This window comes from Grampus griseus (assembly GCF_964374135.1).
Source record: "Grampus griseus genome assembly, chromosome: 1".
Taxonomy (NCBI): Eukaryota; Metazoa; Chordata; class Mammalia; order Artiodactyla; family Delphinidae; genus Grampus; species Grampus griseus.
Genome location: NC_139017.1, coordinates 129,147,763 through 129,173,268, shown reverse-complemented (window position 1 = coordinate 129,173,268; position 25,506 = coordinate 129,147,763). Strand labels below are relative to the sequence as shown.

General features: G+C 35.5%; 1 protein-coding gene and 1 pseudogene across 2 annotated transcripts in view; both read left to right on the top strand.

Annotated features, from left to right (window-relative positions):
* EFCAB7 (EF-hand calcium binding domain 7) overlaps window positions 1-18,178 on the top strand; it is a gene marked incomplete at its 5' end in the record, with an annotated part of 48,354 nt that extends 30,176 nt beyond the window's left edge. Inside the window, 4 exons of the mRNA XM_082673780.1 lie at window positions 277-425; window positions 14,492-14,701; window positions 16,873-16,980; window positions 18,003-18,178. Of these exons, the coding sequence (XP_082529906.1) occupies window positions 277-425; window positions 14,492-14,701; window positions 16,873-16,980; window positions 18,003-18,077 (542 nt within the window). The 3' untranslated portion in view covers window positions 18,078-18,178. The remainder of the gene's footprint in view (window positions 1-276; window positions 426-14,491; window positions 14,702-16,872; window positions 16,981-18,002) is intronic.
* Window positions 18,166-19,588, top strand: LOC309830050 (glycerophosphodiester phosphodiesterase 1-like; annotated as a pseudogene). Its single transcript has 2 exons — window positions 18,166-18,186; window positions 18,559-19,588. The product of its transcript is annotated as a glycerophosphodiester phosphodiesterase 1-like (transcript).
* The last annotated feature ends 5,918 nt before the right edge of the window (window positions 19,589-25,506 follow it).

Here is a 25,506-nt window from a genome sequence, read left to right as displayed (position 1 = left end):
TTAGTTTCCTCTGATTTTGGAATATATTTGCACTATTTTTGACTTCAGATCTTGTTGAAAAACTAAATCATGCACTGTGACAGTGCTTATGCTGAGTTGTGGAAAATTAGAACAGTATCTCTCAAACATGTTTTGAGTTATTCTTATTTCACTTTTGTAGTGCTCACAGTGCTCCTTTAAAATAAACATTTGTGAATACTAATATATAATAGACATTTTAGTAAGTGTATGAATTTTTAAATTATGTAAGAAAGAAACTTCTGGTTGTTTTGACAGAGAATTTTGATACAAAGAAGAATGAACTAACAAGACAGGGCTTTATGGATCTGAATCTAATGGAAGCCAATGATGGAGAAGGAGATCCTCGTGACCTTTGGGTAACTCTACACTCAATGGGCTACAATAAAGCTCTGGAACTGACAGAGGTAAAACAATCTTGAAGTTTTTCAGTGGGTTTAATGTACATAATATTTTACCCCATGAGCATTTTCCTGACACAGGACTTTTGAATTGGGCTCTAAAATCCTTGAACTTCAATACGTGAATGAATCCTGGGTACAACAGTATGTTTCTGCTAGTTTATACAAGTTCTTACCTGAAATTTAGTTACTGCCAACATTTAAGTAATTCAGGAACAACAGGAGTTTGAGCATATGATATGCAGGAAAAAGACTGGTAATATAAAAAATTATATTTCTTAATTGGCGATGGCTATTTGAGTTGCTAAAATTTCATTTCTATTCAGAGACTCTTTGTCCTAATAGAATAAAGGCTCTCATATAATAAGGAGAATATGTCTGGATGAGAACTGGAATTCTGATCTTTTTACAGAGGTACTCCTTGGGTTAATATTTGTAAAACACTTGGAGCAGCACTTGGCTCATAGAAAGCACTGTGTATGTATTAGCTCTCATTATTATTATTTATTAACATGGTAAGGTATAAAAGTTGAATAAGACTCACAATAAACCAGAGGAATAATAAAAATTAGGCCTATTTCTTAAATTTTATCTTTTTGTGTCCTTTAATAAAGTTTAGAATAAAGGATTTAATAGTTTTAGACCACACAATTAGATAACAATACATTTGTTTATAAATTAAAAATAGTATCTGTCCTTTCTATAAATAAATCAACCTCAGAGGGTAACACTACCACCAACAAATTTTAAGTTTTGGGTGTATTGAGTCTTTGGTTTAGTTCCTAGTTTTGACATCATTTAACAGTCCTCATAAATTTGTTTTCTAAGAAGTTCTCTATAATTTTTTTTGCCATTTCTATTAATAAGAGGTGAATAGTTCCAGTAACTTTTTACATCCTACTTTAACCTAACATTTAGTGAATATCACATTTTTAAGCATGGTGCAAAATCAGCATCTAATCTGTGAATAATATTGTGTCTGCTACACATGCTTTCACTTAACAAAGGAATTAGTTAAGAGCAAATTAAGACATTTTATAACATTTGCTGATGTCATTGACTTCTGAAGTCATAGGCAAGAAGGATTTCTGAGATAAAGATCTTTTTATTTAAATTTTATTTTTTTATTGAATAGGTAATATATTCATATCACTGAACGTTCCAAAGCTTAAAAAAAAAATTTATACAGTGAAAATGTCAAAGGATGATGAGACCACCACTCAGTAGCTGGAATAAAAGGGCAAAAATGAATTGATTGCTTACTACAAGGGAGAGCTATCTGGTCAGGTGTAGTTTCTCTATGCAAAGCAGAATGTTCATCTTATTTATAAAGTGTTTTGGGGAAGCATGGTTACTCAGGTGAGACTGTTGACTGGTTGGCACTCAGTGGTATATTTATTTACATGAGTCTGTCTGTGATTGCTTGACTTTCAAAAGTAAGGAGCCAACACTGGCTGACTTACAAAAGTGTGTTTATTGAAGTGAGTTGTTGCAGATCAACTGAACAGTTTTAAAACAAGTTTCTGGGGAGAGAGATCAAGATGGCAGAATAGAAGGATGTGGATCTCACCTCCTCCCACAAATACATCAAAAATACATTTACATGTGGGCAATTCTCACAGAATACCTACTGGACACTGGCAGATCTCATACAACCAAGAAAGATCACCACGTAACTGGGTAGGATGAAAGAAAAAATAAAAAGGAATCAGGATGGGACCTGTACCCCTGGGAGGGAGCTGTGAGAGAGAAAAGGTTCCCTCACCCTGGGAACCCCCTTCACCAGCTGGGAGATCAGCCGGGACAGAAAGGGAGATTCAGAGGCTCAGAGGAGAGTGCAGCAATAGGCTTGCAGTAGGCAGAGCAGAAAGAGAACAGCACAGATGGTCCTGGCCACCTTGCTGAACACTCCAGTCTGAGATGCGCATCTGTTGGTGTGCACAGTGACTGGGTGCTGAAACTTGGGCTTCAGTGGACAGACCTGGGGAGGGGACTGGGGTTGGCTGCATGGAGACAGCCCAAAGGGGCTGGAGTGTGGCCTGGGCCACAAATGGGGGTGTGCACGGGATGAAGCCTAGGTCCGCCATAGAAGCCCCGTTGTTAATGCATGCAAAGGGAGGGGCAGGGCCCTACACTAGCAGCCTCATTCTCCAGTGACCTCACAGCAGGCGCAGCCCCACCTCCATGAGCTCTGGGAGCACCAAGCTGCAGTTGCCCACATGCAGAGGCAGAGCTGAAATCTGAGCCAATCTCCAGGGGCTGCTCGACTTCAGAAGCCGGGCTGAAATCTGAGCCTTGTCCAGAGGCTTTGCAACTTTGGTGGATGTATGCTGCCAGCACCTTTGTAAGCTCAGCACCTGTGGGACATCTGTGAGGATTACTGGTGCTCCCATGGCTGGGGCAGGTCTGGAGTTAGCAGCTGTGGGCTTTGCAGGCACGCACATGCGAAGGCAGGGCCAGGGTCTGCGCTGATTCCCTAGTCCCCACAGTGGGTTCAGAGGCACGACTATATGTGACTACTGTGGGTTCTGGTGCCTATGAACACAGTACCTGAGGGACATCCGGGTTGATTGCCTGCAATCCCATGGCTGAGGTGGGGCAGAGGGCAGTGCCAACAACAGTGTACTTTGTGAGCACACAACAACTGACACACGACACCAGAGCACACTACCTTGTGGACAGCTCCCACAGAGGAATACTCAGTGGCTCTCCCAGCAGAGGTACTTCAACCCCACCTACCCCACACCACAGCTCAGAAATGGATCTGGGGACTTCTAACTTCAACAACTGAAGAGCAGACCTTGACCCTGACAGGGCTATGACAGCCACAGAGCAAAGAGGAGGCCCTGCTCAACATCCAGTGAAGGCTTTGGTCACCACAAGTCCAATCACACCCCCTATCAAGGGGATAACAGCCAGCACACACTGAGGAAAAATGTGGCAGGCATCCATACTAAAAACATCCCTCGCACCAAAACTATTAGACTCATGTAGGCTACACAGGAATACTCCCACATAAAAACAGCCCTTCATGACCACAGTAGATACCTGTTTCTCCTAAATTCAGAGTCAGAGAAATATAAGTAGAATGAAGAATCAGAGGAACGACTCCCAATGAAAAGAACAAGAGAAAGTCCCTGAAAGGACAAACAATGAAACGGACTTCTCCAGTCTACTAGATCCCAAGTTCAAAGAGGAGGTAATAACAGCACTGAAGGGGGAGTTCCCTGGTGGTCTAGCGGTTAGGATTCAGCACTTCACTGCCATGGCCTGGGTTCAATCCCTGGTTAGGGAACTGAGATCCTGCAAGCCTCATGGTGCAGCCAAAATAAACAAAACAAAGCAACAACAAACACTGAAGGAATTAAGAAAGCCTATTGGTAGAAATGCAGATCACTGTGACAAGGAACTAGAAACTATAAAAGAGGAGCCAATTAAAATTAGAAAACTCACTTGCTGAGATGAAAGCCAAGGTAAAGGCAGTAAATAGCAAACTAAGTAATGCAGAAGAACGAATAAGTTATCTGGAAGACAGAATAATGGAAATCACCCAACCAGAACAGCAGACAGAAAGCTAAACAGCAAAAAAAAAAAAAAAAAAAAAAGAAAGAAAGAAAGCAATATATGAGACCTATAGGATAATATAAAGCAAGCCAATCTATGCATAATAGGGATCCCAGGAGAAAAAGAAAGAGAAAAAGAGATTGAAAATGTATTTGAGGAAATTTTGGCTGAAAAATTCCCAAACCTAAAGAAAGAAACGTATCCAGGTACAGGAAGCACAGAGGGTCCCAAACAGGATAAGCCCAAACAGAACTATATCAAGACATATTATATAATTAAAATGGCAAACCTCAAAGATAAAGAGCGGATTCTAAAAACAGCAAGATAAAAACAAAGAGTTAGTTACAAGGGAGGCCCCAAAAGGCTGATTTCTCTACAGAAACATTGCAGGCCAGAAGGGAGTGGCAAGACATATTCCAAGTCCTGAAAGGGAAAAACCTGCAACCTAGGATACTCTACCCAGAAAAATTATCATTTAGAATAGAAGGAGAGATAATGAATTTTTCAGATAAGCAAAAACTAAAAGAATACAGCAATTCTAAACCTATCCTAAAAGAAATATTGAATGGTCTTCTCTAAATAGAAAAGAAACAAGAATCTATAGGAAAGAGAAAATCACAGTCAAATCAGGCATTACACAGAAAAACAGTTTCTTTGTGAAAGCAGTGATAACTACAATGAACAGCAAAAGCATAAACATGAATATGAAAAAGAGGACATCAAAATAAAATGTGGCAGAGAGGAGTAAGAAAATTTAGTGTTTTTTTTTTAAGAATGTGTTGGAGCCTATATGACTACCAGTCTAAAGCAATTAGATATACTAATGGGTTAACATACTTGAAAAACAGGGTAACCACAAATCAAAAAACATATAATAGATTCACAAAAAACAAAAACAAAAGAACTCAAGCATAACACAAAAGAAAACCATCAAACCACCAAAGGAGAAGCAAAAAGAGAAAGAAAGGAACAAAGAAGAAATTGAAAATCTACTGGAAAACAAGATTTACAATGGCAGTAAATGCATATCTATCAATAATTACCTTAAATGTCAATGGACTAAATGCACCAGTCAAAAGACATAGAGTGGCAGGTTGGATAATAAAACAAGAGCCTACAATATGCTGCCTACAAGAGACCCACTTTAGGGTGAAGTACGCACACAGATTGAAAGTGAGGGGATGGAAAAAGATATTTCATGCAAACTGAAATGACAAGAAAGCAGGGGTAGATAGCAATATTCAGACGAAAGAGACTGTAAAATAAAGGCCATAAAGAAAGATAAAGAAGGACACTATATAATGATAAAAGGATCAATACAAGAAGAGGACATAACACCCATTAACATATATGCACCCAATATAGGAGCACCTAAATACATAAAACAAATACTAACAGACATAAAGGGAAAAATTGATGGGAATACAATAATTGTAGAAGACTTTAACACCCTACTGATATCAATGAACAGATCATCCAGACAGAAAATCAATAAGGCAACAGAGATCCTAAATGATATAATAGACCAGTTAGACTTAATTGCTATTTTCAGGACATTACATCCAAAAAACAGAATACACATTCTTTTCAAGTGCATATGGAACATTCTTTAGGATAGACCGTATACTAGGACACAAGTCTCAGCAAATTTAAGAGGACAGAAATTATTTCAAGCATCTATTCTGACCACAATGGCATGAAACTAGAAATCAACCACAGAAAGAGAAATGAGAAAAAAATGATTACATGGAGACTAAACAACATGCTACTGAAAAACCAATGGGTCAACAATGAATTAAATAAACAACTTAACCTATCACCTACCACCTTCTTAGAAAAAGAAGAACAAACAAAAATTAAGGTCAACACAAGGAAGGAAATAATAAAGATCAGAGAGTAAATAAATAAAATAGAGATAAAACACATTAGGAAAAATCAATAAAACGAAGAGCTGGCTTTTTGCAAGGGTAAGAAAAATCAACAAACCTCTGGCCAGGCTAACCAAGAAGAAAAGAGAGAGGACCCAAATAAACAAAATAAGCAATGAAAAAGGAGAAATAACAGCTGATACTGCAGAAATACAAAAAACCATAAGAGTATACTGTGAACAATTATTTGCCAACAAATTGGACAACCAAGAAGAAATGGACAAGTTTTTAGAAGCATAAAGCCCACCAAAACTGAATCAAAAAGAAATAGGTAATTTGAACAGACCAATCACTAGAAGTGAAATAGAATCTATAAAAAAAAAAACAAAAAAACTCCCTGCAAACGAAAGTCCAGAATCAATGGCTTCACTGGGGAATTCTACCAAACATACAAAGAAGAACTTATACCAAACCTTCTCAAACTCTTCCAAAAAGTTGAAGAGGAAGGGACACTCCCAAAGTCATTCTATGAAGCCACCATCACCCTGATACCAAAACCAGACACTACCAAGAAAGAAAATTACAGGCCAATATCTTTGATGAATATAGAGGCAAAAATTCTAACAACACATAAAAAAGATCATACACTGTGATCAAATATATTCATCCCAGGGCGACAGGGATGGTTCAACATACGCAAATCAATCAATGTGGTACACCACATCAACAAAAGCAAAGACAAAGCACGTGATCATTACAATAGATGCAGAAAAAGCATTTGATAAAATTCAACATCCATTCATGATAAAAAAAACTCTTACCAAAATGTGGTTAGAGGGAACATATCTCAACATTGTAAAAGCTATTTATGACAAACCCACAGCCAACATAATATTCAATGATAAAAGCTGAAAGCCTTCCCACTAAAATCTGGAACAAGACAAGGATGCCCACTCTCACCACTTCTCTTCAACATAGTATTGGAAGTCCTAGCCACAGCAATCAGACAAGAAAATGAAACAAAAGGTATCCAAATTGGAAGGGAAGAGGTAAAATTGTCATTATATGTAGATGACATGATACTATATGTAGAAAATCCTAAAGACTCCACGCAAAAACTACTAGAACTGATAACAAATTCAGCAAGGTATCAGGATACAAGATTAACATACAGAAATCTGTTGCATTTCTTTACACTGACAATGAAATATAAGAAAGGAAAGTGAAAAAAAATCCCTTTTAAAATCACTTCAAATGATTAAATACTTAGCAATAAACCTGACCAAGGAGGTAAAAGACTTATATGCTGAGAACTATAAAACATTGGTAAAGGAAACTGAAGATGATTCAAAGAAATGGAAAGATATTCCATGCTCTTGGATTGGAAGAATTAATATTGTTTAAATGGCCATACTTCCCAAAGCAATCTGTAGACTTAATGAGATCCCTTTCATGACATTTTTCACAGAAATAGAACAAATAACCCTAAAATTTATATGGAATCACAAAAGACCCAGAATTGCCAAAACAATCCTGAGGAAAAAACAAAGCTGGAAGCATAATCCTCCCAGACTTCTGACAATACTACAAGGGTACAGTAATCAAAAGAGTATGGTGTTGGCACAGAAACAGACATATGGATCAATGGAACAGAATAGAAAGCCCAGAAATAAACAAACACACCTACAGACTATTAATCTTTGACAAAGGAGACAAGGATATACAATGGAGAAAAGACAGTCTCTTCAGCAAGTGGTGTTGGGAAAACTGGACAGCTGCATGTAAATCAGTGAAGTTAGAGCACTCCCTCACACCATACACAAAAATAAACTCAAAATGGCTTAAAGACTTAAATATAAGACATGACACCATAAAACTCCTAGAGGAAAACATAGGCAGAACAGTCTTTGACATAAATTGAAGCAATATTTTTTTTGATTCGTCTCTTAGAGTAATGGAGACAAAAGCAAAAATTAATAAATGGGACATAATTAAACTTAAAAGCTTTGCACAGCAAAGGAAGCCATAAACAAAGTGAAAAGACAACCTATGGACTGGGATAAAACATTTTCAAATGATGTGACCAACAAGGGATTAATCTCCAAAAATCAAACAGCTCATATAGCTCAATATCAAAAAAAAAAAAAAAAAAAGCAATGCAATCAAAAAACAGGAGACCTAAATAGACATTTCTCCAAAGAAGACATATAGATGGCCAACACACACATGAAAAGATGCTCCACATCACTAATTATTAGAGAAATGCAAATCAAAACTACAATGAGGTACCACCTCACACTGGTCAGAATGGCCATCATCAGAAAGTCTGCAAATAATAAACGCTGGAGAGCATGTGGAGAAAAGGGACCCTCCTACACTGTTGGTGGGAATGTAAATTGGTGCATACACTATGGAGAACTGTGGAGGTTCCTTAAAAAACTAAAAATAGAGTTACCATATGATCCAGCAATCGTGCTCCTGGGCACATATCCAGAGAAAACTCTAATTCAAAAAGATACATGCACCCCAGTGTTCATAGCAGTGCTGTTTATAATAGCGAAGACATGGAAGCAAACCTAAAAATCCATCAACAGAGGAATGAATGAAGAAGATGTGGTATATACATACCTACACACAATGGAATACACACACACACACACACACACACACACACACAATGGAATGCTACTCAACCATAAAAAAGAATGAAATAATGCCATTTGCAGCAACGTGGATGGACCTATAGATTATCATAGTAAGTGTAGTAAGTCAGACAGAGAAAGACAAATATTATATGATATCACTTATATGTGGAATCTAAAATATGATGCAAATGAACTTATTTACAAAACAGAAACAGATTCACAGACATAGAACAAAAACTTACGGTTACCAAAGGGGAAAGGGGGGTAGGGATAAATTATTAGGAGTTTGGGGTTAGCAAACTACTATATATATAAAATAGATAAACCACTGCATATAAAATAGATAAACAGCAAGGTCCTACTGTATAGAACAAAGAATTCTGTTCAATATCTTGTAATAAACTATAACGGAAAAGAATATGAAAAAAATATATATAATATATACGTACATATCTGTGTGTTTATATATATACATACGTATATAACTGAATCACTTTGCTGTACACAAGAATCTAGCACAACATTGTATATTAACTATTTTACTTATAAAAATTAAATATATATTAAAGAAAAAACCAAGTTCTGATGACTGCTCATTACCATAATGACAGAATAGTCAGTTTTTTCATAAGTTTATGGGCACTTTTTTATTCCTAGTTTTTCCTTTTGATTTTCATCCAGCTAAGGCTGCAGAAAAAACCATCAACGATTCACTCAACCACTGATGTTGATTCTCTTTGAAGAGGTTTCCTCTGTGGAGATCTAATTTTCAGTTTGTGCATGTATCATGATTTCATCCTGTTTTTGCCTTTAAGTCATCTGTTGGGAAAGTAACTTTTTAAGTTACTGAAGCATTTTAAGATTCTGGACAACAGTTAAACTCTGAGACAAGTACAACTAGAAGTATTATAAGAAAGGGCTGAAGGGCACTCCAGAATCATGACCCCAGATTTTCCAGACTTGGCCAAGAAAAGTCCCAAGGACTCCTTAAGTCTATTTTTTATAGCCTTTTGTAGTTTTAGTTAGTTTTACTTCTAGTGTTAATCCAGGTACAACCTGAAGTATTAACATTAGTGCAGACTCCTCCCTGATAGTTCAAAAGAAAGTCGAGGCTTTTTTATTATCTATACCCGTTTGTGTTAAAGAATTTAACTCAACTGGCTTGTTGTGCCCCCAGGGCTTAGGCTATATTAATTACTGTGTCAACCAAAATGAAGGAGCAATGTTTTGATGATCATGTGGAGTGGCATAACTGCTGCGAATCGGCTTACTATCTTCAGAAGTCTTTTGCAGAAAGGGTTTTATTATTTTGGGGTGTATGTCAGGAAATATAACCCACTGAGGGTATTGGAGAGTCATACCCTTGTAATGGCCTAACTAATAGCTGTACAAAATAATTTACCTTGGTTCTGGGTTGGCATTAAATAGTCTGATTTCCACATAGAAGCTGCACAAGTCATGTAATCATCCTTTGTGGGATTGTAGGTATATTGTTTCTTGGTGTTTCTTGGTGCTGTGACTAATAATAAATATTGCATTTTTATTTCTCATAGTTCAAACATATTTTCCTTAAAGCCTAGACTTAGGAAAGTCAGTATTACTAATAAGGAGAACATGATAGGCTAAGTCAGACATATATACCCTTAAATCAGTAAAGAGGAAAGCTATGAATAAACAAGAGTGTTCAAAGAAGACTGTAACCTATAGAAGAATCTTGCTCCAGTGGTCTCAAGAGGAAGCTTCTTACTTCATATGGTCATGTGCTTATTGAAAGGTTTCTGGGTTAGCAGTTAATTCTGTGTACTGCTGGCTTCTGGAGGTTCTCTGGCAAACCTCACTTTAGGATCTTTAAAGGATGTGTCTTTCTAATTCTGTTAAGGCCCTCATCGTTTTCCCAGAGATTTGGGAACGATAAAGACAAAAATGTTTTTGAGTACATAATCCAAATTTATGAATAATTGTTCCAGTTAAATGTGTCCCTTGTCACGGGATCAGTAATTTGGAATGTCCTAGGCAGTCATGATGGTTGTGACCTTTCAACAGGGAAATATTTTGATCCATTCTGAAAAGAAAGGTGCTATTATTAGTACGACATATTCAGAAACCACGGCAGGAGAGGCAACTGTATAAATTCAATTTGGACATGCCCAGAGTCTTTTAGAGCATAGTCTCAGTTCATGTCCCTCAATTTTTTTAGGTTAATTTAGTTACAAATAAAGCATGGACCGACTTTATCCTTCATCATCCTAGGAAGGTTCTTTCCTTAGTGTTTGATATTATAGCCAGTTTGTCCCTATTGGAATGAATTGTTTCACAGAGGATTTTATCCTTTATTTTTGTAGTCCAGGTGGCTATTTTGGTTTTGTCAGATCTTAATCCTCGTGGTTCTTATACCCTGATTGTACCCATTGTTTCTTTTCAGAATTTGGGAGGCCAAAGTTTGTATATCTACAATGCAATCCTTGAACTTTTCCATGGATTTTATTTTATTATTCTTACAATGCTTTTACATAAGGACTTTAGTCAGAGTAGTGTGTTTAATATAATGGTCTGTTAAAAGTATTTGTATAGTACTTCTAAAGTATTTCTGTGGTATCTATAGTATAGATATTAGCTTCTATAGAACTTCTTTTACTGTCTCTTCCTTTATGATAGCAATTACTTTAGGTATCAAATCATGTATTTGTTGTTCATTTTTAAAGAGTACTTGAGAAAGTGCAAAAAAAACCTTGTTTTTTTCTATAACATTTTTTAAAAGTCAATTATTCTAAAAGCATACTAGCTGTTAGCTAGTATGTGTATTTTACTCTCTTCTTCTAGTGATTTGATATGCCTTAGAGAGAGCCATAATTTAATCATTTGAGCTAAGCTATTTCATGGTAAGGAAATAGATTTTACAAAAGAGACTAGGCTACTTATTATGTCAAGCCTGGTATTGTCCTTTTAATTTTTTTTAATATAACCCCATCAACAAACAATATTAAGTCAGGATTTGGTATTGAAGCATCCAAAATTTTTTTCTGGGTATGGATACTTCTTGATTTACAGAATCATAATGAGGAGATTCTCCTCATTCAGTAAGGGTTATAGAGTTGTTGGGTTGAAAGTATTGAATCAGCAGATGGTAATAGAGGGAGAAAGTAATAATTCATAATTAATTAATTGGTATAAAAATATTGAATACTTCCATTAATGATAGGGATATACACATGTGATAACATTTTATTTAAAGGATTCATACAAAATCTGAAGGTATTTGGACTGATTTAGTTTTGACTGATACCTGTAAGTGCTCTGAGACAATGAGCTTGTTCAGTTAAGGTATTAGCTTTGATAGGCAATGGTTCTTTGATGTGTGCTATGTTACTGAGTTAATATACCTAGAGCATGACCTAACATTTTCATGTTTGTAAAAAAAAAAAAAATTTATGATAATCTAGGAAGAATCCATTTAAAATCTTATGAGCTGTGTTCTAATTGGTTTGAATATGTCTGTAGAGTCTTTTGCCCGTAAGGATTCAGGAACCGTTTTTTTGGCAATTTCTTGAGTCGTATATTATGTAAGTAATCTAACGTCTAAATGAGCTATATTTTGATCCCACCTATTAAATTAGTAGGTATTGTGTCACAAAGACTAACCAAAGTATCAGTTACAGGTTAGGATTTAGGAAAGGGCTTAGGTTTTTTTGAAATCTCATTAATTGAATGGTTTTAGTAAACCAAAGTTTATTTTAAGCATTCTATAAGTTACTATATACTCTCAGTTTGTCTTATTTTTTTCCTCTACAATCAGGCACAGCCAGTCACTTTTACTTTATTTTTTCTTATGAAACCCCCTAATTCGGTTTTAGAATTATAGGTTATCCACTGTCTCTATCAACTTATAAAGGCAGATCCTCTTTCAAAGAGCTGCATAACTTCTTTATTATTCCTCCTGCAAGAGCATTGCCCCTATGTCACCATAACAATCATTTGTTCTTTATTGGACGTTGATAAGAAAAACGTATGCCTAGTTTTTTTCCTTTTTTTCCTTCTCTTTTTTAAAAAAGAATTTCATGGTATAAATTCCTTTTGGAATTCACAACTGGGAAAAATTTCCTTCGTTTTTTTAGATATTGAGAGCTATGTAATACACTCTCTTTCACTTTTATCTTGGCTAACAGGTAGCTAAGAGCCACACTTTGTGTAAAATTTTAGTAGCATGCCTTAATCTAGGTTTTTTTTATTACAATCTTCCCCGTCTTCCTTATTATATATTGTTAATATTTTTACAATTACCAATTTACAATGAATTGTTTTCTTCCTTATTGTATGCTTCCTATATTAACTTAGTAGGATAAAAAAGATAAGTAAATAAAAGATCAAGTCCATGAACAGAAAAAAGTAATACGGTTAAAGGGCACCATTTTTAGAGTAGGTAAGATTTTATTTAAAAATTTTAGGGAATATGTCTTTAACAAAGACTTTAAGATGTTTACAGTCAGTGATATCTGAATGTAATATTGATACTCTTTGGTTGAATAAGACAAATAAGCAAGACTTGAAAAATGGTAGAATAATACCAGAATCTATTCAGTACTGAAAAAATAAATTAAACCTTTAAAATGCCATAATCATAATTATTACAATTTTTTTTAGAATTCTATATTGTGAAATATTTTGACACATATTACTATTAGATATTTCTAGCAACTCTTGGCAGGATATATACTGTTTATCCCCACCTTCTCAATGAAGAAACCCAGCCTCATAGAAGTGAAGTGACTTCCCCAGATCACGAAGCTAGTAAATGGCAAAACCCAATTACAAACTCAGATCTTCTGCTTTCTTTTCCAGTGATTTTTCAGACTACTATCTCTTAAAAAGGTGACTTTATTATTGCCAAAGGTTGGAGTCATTAAATGTTTTTAAACTTTTTTTAAAAAAATAAAAATGTATATTGTTCTACTAAGTTCAGACTTTTATCTTTTGTCCCCATAATAAAAAGTTGATCATCAATGTGTGTGAATTCATTCATTTACTCAACGAATACACTTTAATGCCTACATAAAGTAAGCTTGTAATAAAGAGGCACAGTGATGAATAAAATAGTCAAAAATTCTGCCCTCATGGACATTCCATGAAGGAAGATGACTGATTAAATGCAAAATTAATAAAATCATTTCAAAAGTGTTTTGAAGGGAACAAGCCAGTGGCCAAAGTAGAGAACAGTGGGGGAGTGAAGGAGATTGGGGGACCAGAGCCACTCTCTCTGCAGAAGTGACACTTAAGCTTAAACTTGAAAGAGGAGGATGAGATATATATGTGAAAAGGTATGAATCTTCTAAGCAGTGAGAATACTACATATGAAATCCCTGACACAGGAAAGAGCTTTATTTGTTCTAGGATATGAAAAAGCAGAGTAACTGGAACATGTCCTGCAAGGCAGGGGACTGGGCTGTATAGAGAGGCTACCGTGTGCAGTATCTTGTAGGCTATGGTAGAGACTAAAGAGTAGACATTAGAAAAATCTATTTCCAAATGCAGAAAATCTCTTTAGATCTCAGATTTTTAAAGGTGCTTTTACACTAACTATAAACTGTGTGAATTAATTTTTCTACACTTAGTTATTTTTGGTGCTGTATATTCGTGTATTGAGTTTCACAAAATTTCTTTAGAGCCTGTTGATGAATTCTTTCTGTAGTCTTTCTGTAGTTAGGAAAGGAAAATAAGTAACTAACATGACATGAGTTAGCTTTAGAGCAAATGGAGGGGTTGGCGTAAAGGAGGTTTCTTTCCTTTTCTATGAACATTATCAGTTAATATGCAACCAAAAAATCAGAATTTCATGCTTTTTTATTAATCAATTCATAGTACTAAAATTTTCCTCATAAATGTGTATCAGAAGGACAAGCTAGAAAGTATGTTCTTAAGTCATATGATAAACATATTAATAATAAATAATTTAAATTCTATCAAAAGGCTAAAACAAGGTTTGATTTATTTTTCATTTCAGGCATGCCCATTTGTCATCGATATCTATGCAGACAAATGCAAGCCAAGAATTAAAACTGTCCATATGGAGGCATGCAGTGGGCAACTTGAGAAGGCCATTTGTAAATCTGTTCTTAACAAAGGCGATGCCAAAGTAATGGATGGCTATGAAAATATAATTGTACATACTTATAAGTGTGACACCTGGATAACATCAGTTATTGAAAACAAGGTATCAGTTATGAGGTGGTTCTCCTCATAACAGCAATGTTTGCTACTATGTTCCATCTTCTTTCTCACCCTATTCTTGCATAGTAATTAAATACCCCATTACATTAATAATATCTATAATAGTCAATTTATTCTTTTTTCTTTTTGAGTTTCTAACTCAAACTGGGCATGATAATTTTTATATATTTTTAAGGTATATATTTATTTATTAGATATTTATTTTTTGTGTTTCTTTATGAGACAATTGTTTTTCTATTAAAATATTATGAAAATTAAATATTTGGAGATCTATGAAGATAGAGCATAATCTGAGTACAAAGTATTTTATTTAGTTTGTTACTAAAAGTCTTCACACATACATAGCTATTTTAAACAATGGACATCATGTGTTAAAGAAATATAAACAAAGTAAAGAAAAGAATTTAGCCCAACTGTTTTATACAAACTTTGCAGTATCAGAAATCCTACAGATTATCATCATTTTATCTAATTAAATATATTCTACTGTCCAGGACCTGTTTTTATCAAGCCAATTATTTCTGGCTTTTGGCCATCTTCTTTGCTACTATTGATATTGCTGGTCAAGAGAATACACGCATAAATTCTTAAAGTCAGATATACTGAGTTTTCTAGAAATTATAAATTTTTATAAAATCTTACTCAAAATGGCTAGGTTTTTAGAACTGTTGGCTTATTTCTTTTAGTTCCTGGGTGAGATTTACATTATTTTTATGCCTGTCATAAATTTCTTAAAGTGCTTAAGATTTGGCTGAGTATTGAGTCAATGTGAATATATATTATGTAACTCTCATGGTCACCATAGGGGCCACTAGAAAGTATAACATGGTCTCTGCTGTCAAGGAGTTTATGGGCTAGTTGTAAAGGCAAAATTAATACTCTCGAAATAACAGTTAAATGTTAAATTACGTAATACTGTTTGTATGTGCAATAGGAATTCAACTGTATTTGTATCTCTTGTACTTGATGTTAGTTTGGACTATAGAAGTTGGGGAAGGGTTTGTGATTAGGGGGAAGGGAACTGATGTGGGATTTAAACATGTGTATAGGATTTGAAGGATAACTCGGATTTAGATACGCAGAGAGGCAGCCTTTAGAAGCAGGAGAAACAGTGTAAGGAGAAATATGAGTAAGAGTTAATGTGAACTATAGACGAAAAAGTGAGAATATCTCCTTTGCAGAAACAGAGAGCTTTATTTGGAGAAGTATTTGAAAGGTAAATAACATAGGTTGAATGGGTCCAGATTATATATGTTATCTTGAAAACAAGATAGAAGAGTTTAGACTTGATGAAATAAGATAGGTTCCCCAGCCAGTAGATTGCAGTCTTCAAATGGATCATAACACTTTGTAGAGTGGTTCCTAAGATCCAGCATGTTTCTGTTTCTGCCCTCTATGTTTTCTTGTTTGTTTGGTTTTGGTTGTGTGTGTGTGAGCCCTCTATGTTTCATTAGAATTAAAAGGGTGGAAGAGAGCCACTACTTTACCCCAATTCCTCTGCTCTATTACCTTCATTTCTCAACCGTCCACCTCCTTTTCCCTCAAGGAAAGTTAAATTTCCCTTCACCAAAATGAGGTAATAATAATATTTTAGAGCTTACCATGTGCCAGGCACTTTAACGCTTTTACTTCTCACAACAATCCAATGAGGTAAGTATTATACTATTCCTATTTTACACACAAGGAAACTTGTGCACAGGGATGTTAAACTTGTGCACAGGGATGTTAAATAATTTACAGAAGGTCGCAGAGCTAAGTAGTAGAAGAGATGAGAGATGAATCCAAGTAGTCTAATGTTATATTGCCCCTTTGTAGTCATTAGAGAATGATTACAGGTTCTTTAGCAGGGGAATACTTTGACTCCTACATTTCTCTTATTTATCAGCTTCATTCTGCTTTCTCTTGTTTGCTATCCATCCTAGAGGCTATCGTTATTAATGATATATTATCTCCAGTATCACTTCTTCCATAAGGTCTTCCATGATACCCCAGTCTGAGCTAATGTTTCTGTGTTTCTATAATGTCTTCTTTGTTTCTATAGAACCCTGTGAATATCTCTATCACAAGACTTGCAAAGTGTTTTGCAATTATCATTTTGTTTGTATGTATTTAGTAAAGAAAGGACTAGCAACTTATAAAATCTTTTTTTTATAGTCAGATAATAAAGTGATTATTCACATCAACAACGAGCTGAGTAAAAACTGTGTAAACAACAGAGGACTTGACATATTTGCAGTAGAAGTGGCACCAAAATCTACAATGGTAATGCATTGTTTTCTAATTAAAGCCTTTTGTTTTATCAATTTGAAAAAAACATTTTTGCTATTAATGTTATGGATAAATATGTAGATATGAAATAAAGTAGAAAATTATTTTAAGTATGATATTTGTATTAGTACCATCCTGTACTACGAGATAGGAGACTGGTTCTAATCCAGTTCTCACTATTTGGTTCAGTGATTATGGGACATTCACTTAACTTCTCTGTTTCAGTCTCTTTTTTGTTTGTTTCAGTCTCTTTAAGTATAAAATTAATGTAATGTCACCAGTTTTAGGTACTTCACAAAATTAATGTAAAGATAAAAATATAATGATATATGTGAAAGCACTATTGAATATTATATAGAAATACAAAGTAGTGTTAATAGTAATAGGACTTTTGATAACTCAAAATATTTTTATCTACATTATTAAGATTTTCTGAGGTAACCTAAAAGAGAAAATGCCTGTGAGTTTTAGATAACCAACTAAGTCAAGAGCTAGGAATAGCTGAAGTTCTGGTGTTAGCAGAACTCTGGGTTTCTGATTTAGCCAGGAGTTCAAAGGCAGGGAGAGATCAGTAGACCCTGAAACTAGTTTAGTCAATGGAAAAAGGAAAAAACTTTCTATTCTTTCCCTTTTTTTCTCCATACTGTCAGTGAAATCCTAAAACATGCTAAAACAGGATAAGAAGAGTTTATCTTTTCTGTTATCCCAATCATGTTTTCTTTTTAATGTTCTAGGCTTAGTGAGGAAAGAATATTTACTTCCCTTTCTACCACTCCTCTTTACCCACATTGACAAATACCAACTACCAAATACTATATTACATAGAATTTAGGCTGGATTATCCTGTTAGACATCATATCGTAGATTGCAGGTCCCTGCTAAGGATAAATATTAAAGAATTTTATCTGCACAGAGATATTTTTTACATAGGTTCTAGAAATGTTGTCCTATTGAAAAATTAGCCCCAAATTACAGTATATAAAAGGAAGGTAAAGGCTTTCTATTTTTATATGCAGGTTTGTCAACATGTAATGCCTCTGAATGAACGACAAGAATGGATATATTATTGTGTGTATTCCCTTATATCTTAAACACTGTTTTTAGGAAATAATTTTGCTTGAGCCTATCAAACTAAGAAGAATTATTTCAAGTTTAGTCTATTATTTGTTGATCAACAAAATGCTAATCAATTTAACTGATGTACATAATAATCTATTTAATTTGTATGCATTTACATTTCATGTCCATATTATATACTTTATTATTAAAATAGAAATAATTTTTTAATGTGTGGCCTTCTTATTAATTTAATGGGAAATCTGGGCATATTTCATTTATGACTAGTAAATTGAAATCAAAGTACAGGTAAGCTTTTAAAAAGTAATACTCAATGAATTCTATAAAATCCTATACACTTTTGATTTATCAAAAAAATCCTGGAATAAAATGTAAATGGGCAAGCTGCAGTGAGTGCCTTGTGCTTTATCCCTGTGCTCTGGCCTGTCCAAGGAGCCCAGTGGATCCAGGACTCCTATCCTCACCGGTATAGTCACAGGCATGTGGCTGTGAGAGGACCAGGAGTCCTTCTTCCCGCTGCTGCTGCTGTGGCTGGTGACGTGCAGCCCTTCACTGCTTGCTTCTTCACCGGCAGCCTCTATCTCCTGCTGCGCCTCTTCAGCCTTGAGCATGTGCCCTCCCACAGGGCTCTGCTGGTGCTCAAGCCCCAGGACCGAGTTTCTGCCATTGGCAGTGGCAGTCACAATGAGTCAGAGAACAGTTGGATGTTGCATTTACTTCTGATGAGATTGCTATCTTAATGCACAATAGTACAAGTAGATACAATAGCACAAGTAGACTGATGGGACTGGTCGATGTGTGATTTGACACTTGAACAAATTAGAAAGTTTAATCCTGCAGTAGATCACAGATTCAGGAATAATTTCCCTGATGAGAAGATCCCTGCCCTGAGGGAAGCTGGAGCAGAGTGCCTGAACCATAACATCACAGTCTTCCTTGATGTCAAAGGCCATGCAAATATGGCTACTGATGTTCTAAAGAAAATGTGTATGGAATTTCCTCAACTATACAATAGTAGTAGTATTTGCTCTTTCTTGCCAGAAGTTATCTATGAGACAAACAGATGACAGTGTAGTAATGGCTTTAACTCACAGACCTTGGAACCTTAGCCATACAGCAGATGGGACTATGATACTCTCTGGATACAATCCATGTTTGCGGTAATAGATGTTTCATTTGCTTGGAGCATACGTAATATCTTATGGTACCTGTGTGGAATTTCAGGTTTCCTCATGCAAAAGGATTTTGTATCCCCAAACTACTTGAAGAAGTGGTCAACTAAAGGCATTCAGGTTGTTGCTTGGACGGTTAATACCTTTGATGAAAAAAAGTTACTATGAATCCCATCTTGGTTCCAGCTCTGTCAGACAGTGTGTCGGAAGACTGCACATCAGTTCTAGAATCTCCCCCAACCCCCTCCCCAAGGAAACATGTACAGAAACTGCCTGCTGGTCTCATGCAGGGATATCAAAATACCCCTTGTGCTAGCCCAAACCCTGGGAGATCAGGTAGCTCACACAAGTAATAGGAACCAAAGCAAAGTCTGGTGTTGCCAACATGCTCCGTGGAATGCCTGGGTTCAACACTTGCTCTTGAAAGTCTGGGTCTGCAAAAAGGCACAACAGGGCTTCCCTGGTGGCGCAGTGGTTGAGGGTCCGCCTGCCGATGCAGGGGACACGGGTTCGTGCCCCGGTCCGGGAGGATCCCACGTGCCGCGGAGTGGCTGGGCCTGTGGGCCGTGGCCGCTGGGCCTGCGCGTCTGGAGCCTGTGCTACGCAGCGGGAGAGGCCACAACAGTGAGAGAGAGGCCCGCGTACCGCAAAAAAAAAAAAAAAAGGCACAACAGCTCCTGCCCTGACCTAAGTGAGACATACACCTTAACCTGGTGAGGATAAGCACAGACCGAGTTGTGAAATTTGGGGGTACAGATGCAAATATATGGGAAATGCACCATCACTCAGAGCTGACATTTTAAAACTTGCCACGCTTTTGTAACATTTATTTCAATATTGTATTCAGCTATGTTATCAATGTATTGTGGCTGTCAAACTTGTGACCACACTAAAAATCATTAAAAGGAATAAAAAAGTGAATGCAGAAACAGCCATTTAATTATATACTGTATTTAGTTTTCCCATGAGGAAATATAATTAAAGCAAAATTTGGAGAAATTAATTTTTGTATTAAAGAAGCCAAAATCTAATCACAACAGTAGGAATATTTTGTTCTGACAGTAAATTGTTTAATGGATTTACCTGTGGAGTATTTTTAATTAAATTGTATTTTGAAATAATAGAAATTAAATCAAATAGCAATTAATGAAGTAGTACAGTGCATGAAATACTATATTAAGCAATTAAGAACTGTGTAACCATATCAGTAACAGAATACTTGGCTAGTAAATGTCAGCTTTTGAAATATGAATACCAGTATAGCAGTATATTATTTTTACCCAGCACATGCTAGCACATAGTTTAAATGTCACTTGGATTTTTGGCCCTTGGTTAGATGTCTGTAAAATGGGTTGTCATTATCTAGCAGTTTGAATTCTTCAGATGATATCTTAAAAAGTAATGCAATGTGAAAGCATTTTATTAATTACCGGATGCTTTCTAAGTCAAATAAATGTGGCCCTATATTCTATTTCACAAAGTATTGAGTTGCAGGAAATAAATTATCTGGCTTTGTTACCAAAAGCATATGATACAGTTGCTATCTTTGCCGCAAGTTGTAAAAAGGTTTTTAATAATAGAATGATAGGTGACATAACGTGGTATCATTGGAACATGGAGACTCAAGAAAGAATAGTGAGCACTTAAGCCTTATCTTCCACCACTGTCACCACTTAGACATACCAAGCCTTTTTTCTTCTTCCCATTAATCACTTATTAGAGGGGAAAAACCCCAGCTATCTTATGGTCCCATTTTCAATTACTCAGTAGAAAAGAAAGATATTTTGTTTCAAGTTAAACTTTCTTCCAAGCAAATGAAAATCCAAGGGAATCAGCTAGTTAATGATTATAATAAGCTGGGTTCCATTTTTGGACCTTTAAGTAAATGATTTTTTAAGAATTACCTCAGTACTGTGATACTAGAATATCCAGAAAAAATTAATTCAAGTCCTGAAATACCAGACTCATAGGTTGATAACGATTCTTTATTCAACTAAAATAAAGTTGATTAACATGTAAGAATGTTTTCTTTAAATTCAAGAGGTGCTACGCTTTTTCAGGGTAGTTTTGTGCAGATTGACTATTACATTTTCAAAGGTAACTTTTCATGTTGTTTAATTTTAAAAGCACAAGGATTCAACTGACGAAAAAGACATCTAAATGCCCCAAGTCTCTCCTGTGCCCTTCCTATCTTCATGGTATCTACATTAAAGCTCCCCATGAAAAAATTTTATCTACAAACACTTTCTCGAAATTAGCTTTTTTTATTATTATTTATCTGTGTTCTAGACTTTTCATCTTTAAGAAACCTCTCATTCCCCATCTATCTCTATCATTATTCTGTCTTCCCCTTCACACCAAAAAGACATGAACGAATTGTTTGCTATACCTACTTTTTTGACTCCCATTCATTCTTTCCAGTTAATTCAACTAAGTGGTTGTTTTTCCAGGGACATAAATAACTTCCTTATCATTAAACACAGTGGATATTTTGAAGTCTTCTCTCCAGTGTTAGATATTGTTGATCTCTCTGACACCATATTCTCCAGATTTTCTTCCAACCTCTGACCATTCCTTTTCAGGCTTCTTCCAACCATACTTCCGTACCTTCTCTCAGTTTCTGCATTCTCTCTCACCTCAGGCCCTTTGGATGTAATATTTCCTTCTTGCCCATAGAATAAGTCTTACTTCCCCTTTTCCTCTTCTTCCTTCAGGTCTCATCAAATATGTCAGTTTTCCCAAGAATCCTTTCTTGATTACTCCCTCCCACCAAGACAACTTTGATGGCCCTATTACTTTGTGCTCACTCTTTGTGGTCACACTCAGCATCCTATACAGGAATTACTGTTTTATCTATACTCCTCACTAGGCTGAAAGCAGGGATAGTTACAATTCCAGCATATACCATTGGAACCATAAAATACAATAAATATTTTTTGGATGATTGAATAAAGTGGGCAGAAAATTTAAACTTACATGTGGTATAATTTTTTCCTAGTTCTTGGGCTATTTGTAAGTTAAAAATAGAAACATAAGAAAAGAAACACAAGGTCTCATTACTATCCAATTCCACTTATACAGATTTTGTTTTTCATGTAATTAATTACATGAAACAGATTAAACAACTAAAACAAAATGAAATATTTTTTCATTATCTAAGTTTTAAATGGGAGGGGAAATGGCTAAATGATCGCTGTAATTCCTTCCTACTCTAAAATTCTACAGTTCCAATATTTTAAAGCCAAATTAGTGTTAATTATCAAATGCTGTCATAAGTAATTCTTAAATTACTATATTTAATAAGTTTGTTGATTTTTCCATTACATATTGTAGTAGACCTGTGTTTTTTTTTTTTTTAAGCCAGTGGCCTTCTTTTAGATCTATTTTTGGTGTAAGTTAAATAGGAAGCAGAAACTTAATATACCACAGTGATCATATTTTGGATATAATCCAGGAAAATGGAAATGTATTTCTGGTTTTGACCACCAGAGGGTGAGCATATTATTTCATTATTCATTAGTGCACACATATGCCCCAGAGAGAGAGAGACTGATAATATTTCTCAGCAGTGGATTAAGTCCTTTATGACTTCTAAGACTGCTTTGGGGAAATATATTGTATATTGTGGATACATCCATACACAGGCATATACACCCATTCTTATTAGAGAATATATAAAAATTATTTCTAACTTGTAAAGTGGATACTAAATCTTCAGCTCTTAAAAGGCTCTTCACTTATTCATGAATTTACAAGTATTATATAAGGACATATAGAGATAGCCCTGCTAGCTTTACATAGGATTATAAAGCCTATCTTTGCTACTCAGCCTTGCTTAATTTCTGGAAAAAATAAACTACATAAAGATTTGAGGAAAAATAAGGCAAATAATGGATTGATTTAGGGAAAGTAGATGCGATTCATGTGGAGACACAATTTAGAGGCCAGGGACTAGGAATTGTTGCTGAAAATCTAAGAGGTAAAGGATTTTGATTAAAGTGTCTGTACTTATTAGCTATGGCTAATTCTTGTCTAAGGAAGATGAAGAATAGGCATTCTCAATTCTTATGAATAATTCACAAGCTGCATATATTTGCAATATTTGACCACAGTTGATTTATAGATATATATGAATGTTAAAAAGAAGACCAACATAAAGTGGTTAGAAGTATGGTTCCATTCCCTCCAAATTTAAAAACAATATTTTAAAATTTCTTTTAGATACAGTTGGTAAACATCCAACATTTTATACATATTCTTAACTTTATTCTTTCCTCTGCAATTTAACACAAGATCATCTAAATTAAATTCAAGACCAGCTTAAGTTCAATCATCCGTATGAGGCTAATGTCAACATATAATATCAATGCAATAGTGCCAGTTACAGAATACCAGCATTGTAACCTTTCTGGCAATTATAGATATGAATATGCAGCATTACTAAAACATACATTTCTCTGTGCCGTTTCTAAACATCTGTTGTAAAAATTGTTTGGATTTAGCTTCTTCAGAAAGACTTGTTTTCTTCCTTGCAGAGCAGTAACAATTTTGGAAGACAAGTAGACTGGTGAATGGTATACAAGGACATAAAATTAACAAGTATCTAGCACACATGGCATTAGTTACAAGGCCGAAGTAGTAGACATGATCTCTGTCCTCAGGAGAAGAAAGAGCTGTTATCCTACTAAGGAATGATATTAAGTCTTAAATTACTGTAGTAAACACTGATCATTAAGCATAAACTAGGGATGAGTTAGGGTACAGGAGCAGAAAAGGAAGGGAAGACTTGCCCAATTTGAGGGGAGAGGGGTGATAAGATTCTCTTGGAGGACTGAAGGAATGAAAGAAGTGTGGTTTGAAGCCGACAAGTGCTTTGATTTGTTTTTAGTCATGCAATACAATGTATTTTAAAATTTAAATAATGGAAAAAGGCACATTTTAATAACTATTAAAGGAAATGAGTCATAGGCTTTAAAATATTGAGAAGTACTACACTAAAATATTAGACCATGTTTGGTAGAACCAGTTTGGACAAGTTAGAAAGATTAGTGTGGCTGGAAGAATCAGGGAGATGAGCTAGAACTTTAACTGAACTTGAAGGGATAAAAGGGATTTAGAAGGGGGAGGAGGAAATTTCAGGCATTTTCTCATGTTTTTCACTTTTCCTACAATTTCCTGTATTGTATCTCTGCCTATTAATATCATAGGCAATAAGTCAATAATCATACACTTATTGATTGCCGAATATGTATAGAGCACTGCTTTATTTACTGCATGTACACAGGTGATCAAACTAGACATTGTTCCTGCTCTCATTATTTATAGTCTATCAGAGAAGATAGATTGTGAACAAGTATTACACACTGGGCCTTTAACATATATTTTTTATATGCTTCATTCTTCATGAAGCCTTTAAACCTTTCCCCAATGGAGAAGAAACTATTCTGCTTCTTGAGCTTCTATTTTAAATCTAATACTTTTTTTTCTGTGAGTTTTTTTTAAATAAATTTATTTATTTATTTTTGGCTGCGTTGGGTCTTCGTTGCTGCACGCGGGCTTTCTCTAGTTTCGGCGAGCGGGGGCTACTCTTCACTGCGGTGCGCGGGCTTCTCATTGCGGTGGCTTCTCTTGTTGCGGAGCACAGGCTCTAGGCACGCGGACTTCAGTAGTTGTGGCATGCAGGCTTCAGTAGTTTTGGCTCGAGGTCTCTAGAGCACAGGCTCAGTAGTTGTGGCGCACGGGCTTAGTAGCTCCGCGGCATTTGGGATCTTCCCAGACCAGGGCTCAAACCCGTGTGCCCTGCATTGGCAGGCGGATTCTTAACCACTGCACCACCAGGGAATCCCTCTGTGTGGTTCTAATTCCATATTAAAATAATTGTTATACAATAAATTTGACCTTTTGTGGGGGAGGAGGTGAGGTTATGTATTTCTATTGGCTTAACACATGTATAGATTCATTTGACTACCACTGCAATCAGGATCCAGAGCAGTTCCCTCACCAATAAACTCCCTTGTCACATCCTCCTCTCCTCCTAGCTCCATACTGCCAGCTCCTGGCAATCCCTGATCTGTCTTCCATCACTATGGTTTTCTCTTTTTGAGAATGTCATATAAATGGGATCATGTATCAACCTTTTGAGACTGAATTTTTTCACTCAGCATAATGCCTTTGAGAATTATCCAAATTGGTGTATCAATAGTTTGTTCCTTTTACTGCTGAGTAGTTTTTCATCATAAAGATTTACACAATTTGTTTATTCATTCATCTG